Below are 5,692 nucleotides of genomic sequence, written 5' to 3'. Positions count from 1 at the left end.
AAAAAAAAAAAAAAAAAAAAAAAGGATGGGGCCCAGGTAGCAATATTTTTTTAAATTTTTATTTATGTTTTATTTATTTATTTATTTTTTGAGATGGAGTCTCCCTCTGTCACCCAGGCCAGAGTGCAGCAGCATGATATTGGCTCACTGCAACCTCTGCCTCCCGGGTTCAAGTGATTCTCCTGCCTCAGCCTCCCAAGTAGCTGGGATTACAGGCGCCCACCATTAACACCGGCTAATTTTTGTATTTTTAGTAGAGACCGGGATTCACCACGTTGGCCAGGGTGGTCTCGAACTCCCGACCTCAGATGATCCACCCGCCTCGGCCTCCCAAAGTGTGCTGGGATTACAGGCGTGAGCCACCGTGCCTGGCTGTAGCAATATTTTTTAACAGCTCTCTTGGGACGTATACAACTAGAGCTAAAAACCACCACCTATATCAATCATAATCCATATATCAGTCATACTCATGGCTGGGTATATTAATGCCGTGAACAAGGAATTCTGCAGTGAATGTGGAATAGATTTGAGGGGACAGCAAACGGGGGCTACCACAGCTTCCTCCTCAGGAGGGTATTGTCCTTCCCAGCTCAGAGCTGTCTCCCACCAGTTTAGCAACACCAGTGTAATAGACGAAGTCTTTCCAAAAGAGCTCCAGCATGCAGTGGCTCACACCTATTATCCCAGCACTATAAGAGGCCGAGGAGGGCGGATCACTTGAGGTCAGGAGTTCAAGACTAGCCTGGCCAACATGGTGAAACCCTCTCTGCTAAAAATACAAAAATTAGCCGGGCATGGTGGCAGGTGCTGTAATCCCGGCTAGTTGGGAGGCTGAGGCAGAAGAATCGCTTGAACCCAGGAGGCGGAGTTTGCAGTGGGCAGAGACTGCCACTGCACTCCAGCCTGGGCAACAGAGCAAGACTCCATCTCAAAAACAGAAAGAAAAAAGAAAAAAAAACTCCTGTGGAAGATGTCCACTGGCTAAGCTTGAGTCACATGCCCGTCCCTGAACGAAACAGTGGGCCGAGAGCACCGTCATCCTATTGGCTAGATCAGGTCATGGGCCCACCCTAGGGGCTTGGGGGAAGTCAGCCCCATCCACATGGACTGACAGTAGGGAAAGTGTTCCCTTAAAGGAAATTTGGGGTGTGGAACCCAAAATAAGGGAAATGGATGCTAGTCAGGCAAAAGTAACAGACATCTGTGCACACCTTTGTCATGCCGGCCTTTATCTCTATCCCCAGAGTTTCTTGGTCATAGGACGTGACCCCAGCCAGGTCCTGGTGTTGAGGACAGGACTATTACCGGGAGAAGTCAAGAGCTACCAGATCCAGAAGACTGCCAGAGGTAAGGCACCTCCCCTGAGTATCCAGCCCACAGTCAATTGATCACTAAGAACTGTCAGCTGGATCGGCGTGGTGGCTCATGCTTGTAATCCCAACACTTTGGGAGGTCGAAGCGGGTGGATCGCTTGAGGCCAGGATTTTGAGACCAGCCTGGCCAACACAGCAAAACCCCCGTCTCTACAAAAAAATACAAAAATTAGCCGGGCTTGGTGACGCACGACTGTAATCCCAGTTACTTGGGAGGCTGAGGCACGAGAATAGCTTGAACCCAAGAGGCGGAGGTTGCCGCGAGCCAAGATCACACCACTGCCCTCCAGCCTTGGCAACAGAGGGAAACCCTGCCAAAACACAAAACAAAACAAAAACACCTGTCAGCTTTGCTTCCAAAAAAGCTGATGAATATTTCTAATCCTATCTCCCTTTCCTTCCCGCAATCCATTCTGAGCCCAAGGTATTTTTCAATATTAATTAGATGTTATACACCCCGCCCCAAATCCTGCAAAGAACATGCGACACCCTTAGACACAAATGCAAACTCCTTGTCATGATCTATAAGGTGCTGTGTGATGTAGTTCCTGCCTGTCTCTCCATCTGTTACCCCTTAATCACTCTACCCGAGGCACACTGTTCCCCTATGTGTGTCTTTTTTTTTTTTTTTTTGAGACGGAGTCTCACTCTGTCACCCAGGCTGGAGTGCAGTGGCGCAATCTCGGCTCACTGCAAGCCCCACCTCCCAGGTTCACACCATTCTCCTGCCTCAGCCTCCTGAGTAGCTTTGACTACAGGCGCCTGCCACCGTGCCCGGCTAATTTTTTTTTTTTTTTTTCTGTATTTTTAGTAGAGACAGGGTTTCACCATGGTCTCGATCTCCCGACCTTGTGATCCGCCCGCCTCGGCCTCCCAAAGTGCTGGGATTACAGGCGTGAGCCACTGCGCCCGGCCCTCTGTGTGTCTTTAGCATGCTAAGTGTGTCCCAGCTTCAGGACCTCTGCTTGGGTTCTTCCTGTATGAATGCTTTCCCTGGAGGCGCTGGTTTAGTCTCCATCCTCCAGGCCTCTGCAGAAATGTAATCTTTCTTGACCATCATAGTTAAAAGATGGTCCCTTGGTCACTTTTTCTTTTCCTTTTTTTAGACAGAGTCTCACTCTGTCGCTCAGGCTGGAGTGCAGTGGCCCAGTCTCCACTCATTGCCACCTCTACCTCCCAGCTTCAAGCAATTCTCATGCCTCAGCCTCCCAAGTAGCTGGGATTACAGGTGCACACCACCACACACGACTAATTTTTTGGTTTATTTTTATTTTTATTTATTTATTTTTTATCATACTTTAACTTCTAGGATACATGTCCAGAACGTGCAGGTTTGTTACATAGGTATACAGGTGCCATGGGGGTTTGCTGCACCCATCAACCCATCATCTACATTAGGTATTTCTCCTAATGCTATCCCTCCCCTAGGCTGCCACCCCCTGATTTTTTGTTTTGTTTTGTTTTTTTTTTGAGGCAGAGTCTCGCTCTGTCGCCAGGACTGGAGTGCAGTGGCTGGATCTCAGCTCACTGCAAACTCCGCCTCCCGGGTTTGCGCCATTCTCCCGCCTCAGTCTCCCGAGTAGCTGGGACTACAGGCGCCCGCCACCTCGCCCGGCTAGTTTTTGTATTTTTAGTAGAGACGGGGTTTCACTGTGTTAGCCAGGATGGTCTCGATCTCCTGACCTCGTGATCCGCCCATCTCAGCCTCCCAAAGTGCTGGGATTACAGGCTTGAGCCACCGCGCCCGGCCTGTTTTTTTTTTTTTTTGAGACGGAGTCTCGCTCTGTCACCCAGGCTGGAGNATCCTCCCCAGACCCAGGTCTCCTGCTCCTGGGACTGCTGCAGTGACAAGTGCCACCCCAAGTGATAACCTACATAGGACTCTATACCTGGTTAGGAGCTGGGGCCTGATGGGTGGATGGAGAGACAGAGGAACAGATGTGTGATAAAGCAAGATGAGTAAAATATTCATGGTAGAATCTCAGTGGTGGGCATATGGATGTTTCCTGTATGCTTCTTTCAGCTTTTCTCTGTCTGAAATTTTTCATAAGAAAACACTGGGGAAGAGATTCAGTGGCCCCTCCATGGTGTGGGAAGGGAGGAAGAGGGGATGTTATTACCTTTCCAGATAGATGGACTGCCTACTGTGGACCAAGAACTTTTCCAGGCGCTGACTGGGTTTTGTCAAGGGCTGGTCCACATTCACACAACTGCCATGGCTGTTAAAATCTTAAAAATATTTCCTACCACTTAGTAAAGAGCTATTGTTTTGAGTCGTCTCCCCACACCGCAAGACACGCTGGTCTCTCTCCTGGGATCCCCAGATTCCCCACCATCCGGTACTAAAGAATTAACCCCTGCCAGCCAGGCGTGGTGGCTCACGCCTGTAATCTCAGCACTTTGGGTGGCTGAGGTGAGGCGATCACTTGAGGTCAGGAGTTTGAGACCAGCTTGGGTAACATGGCGAAACCTTGTCTCTACTAAAAAATACAAAAATTACCCAGGCGTGGTAGTGCGCGCCTGTAATCCCAACTACTTGGGAGGCTGAGGCACAAGAATCGCTTGAACCCAGGAGGCAGAGGTTACAGTGAGCTGAGATCGTGCCACTGCACTCCAGCCTGGGCAATACAGTGAGACTCCGTCTCAAAAATAAATAAAGAATTAACCCCTGCCACAGCAAGCGGCCTCTGGGGTCCATTCTGACTGGTCAGGGTCTCTGCCATATTGATCGTAAATACTTCGAACATGACCCGGGGGCTGGAGCAGCCTTGAGTCTTACCTTTCTCCCTGCCAGAGCCCAGGTCATGACTCACTGGTTTCCTTCATCCTGAGGATGGCCCAGCCAGAGGACAAGGCACCTGAAGTCCCCACAAAGGGGGAGAGGTGAGGGCTGCTGGGGCTGAGGCTATGCCGTCCTTCCGCTACATCCAGAAACCCTTTCCATCCAACACCTCCCTCACTACAGAACCCTGAATTGCATCTCTTAGCCTCTGCCCTGGGCCTGCCCCTTCCTATACCTTTGACCTCACCTCAATGTCCCACTGCCCACCTCTGACCCCTGACCCCCTGGACACTGTCCATCCCAGGCTGGTCCCACCACAGGTGAAAAAAGCAGACAGGACCCCTCTAGGGGTCCTCAGCACCCTAGAGCCACTTCTTCGCCTGCAGAGAACATCGGGGGTATGGCATGTGCCAGAGCTGGATACCCAGGATGCGGAGGCCCTCGTGGGGCTGTGGCCAATGGGGGTGAGTACTCACAGCTGGGGGCCCGTCCTGACCCCCATGACACCCTAGATTAGGACTCTGCTGGTTACTAGCAACAAACACAACACAAACTGGGCAAACCAGAAAGGCTATTTATTGCTGGGTGGAATGGCTCATGCCTGCAGTCCTAGCTACTCAGGAGGCTGAGGTGGGAGGATCATTTGAGCTCAGGAGGTCAAGGCTGCAGTGAGCTGAGATCACGCCACTGCACTCCAGCCTGGGTGATGGAGCAAGACCCTGTTTAAAAAAAAAAAAAAATGTAGTTTCAAGAAGGTCTGTATGCTGAACTTCAGAACACTTAGAAATTTCTCTTCATCCCATTTCTTGGCTTTGCTTTCAACTGTGGAGAATTTTGGATATTTGGGACAGAAAATAACAAACACCTGTCCTACAGTGGCTTAAACAAATAGGCATTTATCTTCCTAACATAACCAAAAAGGCGGCTGCTGGCTTTAGATCAGCAGCTCAGTGACATCGAGGCCAGCATAGCTATAATTCTCTTGGACTTCCCTCACAGCTGCCCCGGGGCCGCCCCAGGCCCAAGCACCTGTGTGCATTCCAGGCCGGAAGCACGGAGGCACCACTTGCATCTGTTTATTTTACAGGAAAAATAAAGGTTTTATTTATTTATTTATTTTTAATTTTGAGAGTTTCACTCTCGTTGCCCAGACCAGAGTGCAATGGCATGATCTCGGCTCACTGTAACCTCCGCCTCCAGGGTTCAAGCGATTCTCCTGCCTTAGCCTCCTGAGTAGCTGGGATTACAGGCACCTGCCACAACGCCCGGCTAATTTTTTGTATTTTTAGTACAGATGGGTTTTCACCATATTGGCGAGGCTGGTCTCAAACTCCTGATGTCAGGTGATCTATCCACCTCGGCCTCCCAAAGTGCTGGGATTACAGGTGTGAGCCACTGCACCCGGCCAAAATAAAGGTTTTCACAACTGATTCAGAAAATACAGATGGCTGGCCGGGTGTGGTGACTCATGCCTGTAATCCCATCACTTTGGGAGGCTGAGGTGGGAGGATCGCTTAAGCCTAGGAGTTCAAGACCA

The 5,692-nt window shown here is 50.2% G+C and overlaps 1 protein-coding gene across 5 annotated transcripts in view; it reads left to right on the top strand.

The window, feature by feature from the left end:
• The first annotated feature begins 1,103 nt into the window (after nucleotides 1–1,103).
• Nucleotides 1,104–5,692, top strand: part of RINL (Ras and Rab interactor like) — a 17,290-nt gene continuing 12,701 nt past the window's right edge. For 2 of the 5 annotated variants that reach the window (XM_017887385.1, XM_017887384.1), the window contains exon 1: nucleotides 1,104–1,347. In XM_017887385.1, the coding sequence (XP_017742874.1) occupies nucleotides 1,170–1,347 (178 nt within the window). In that variant the 5' untranslated portion in view covers nucleotides 1,104–1,169. The remainder of the gene's footprint in view (nucleotides 1,348–5,692) is intronic. The other 3 variants (XR_001888256.1, XM_017887387.1, XM_017887386.1) reach the window with 2 other exon arrangements.

Source organism: Rhinopithecus bieti, unplaced genomic scaffold, assembly GCF_001698545.2.
Source record: "Rhinopithecus bieti isolate Rb0 unplaced genomic scaffold, ASM169854v2 scaffold_15776, whole genome shotgun sequence".
In the NCBI taxonomy this organism is placed as follows: domain Eukaryota; kingdom Metazoa; phylum Chordata; class Mammalia; order Primates; family Cercopithecidae; genus Rhinopithecus; species Rhinopithecus bieti.
The sequence above is the reverse complement of the archived record's forward strand: the minus strand, read 5'-3'. Positions and strand labels throughout refer to the sequence as shown.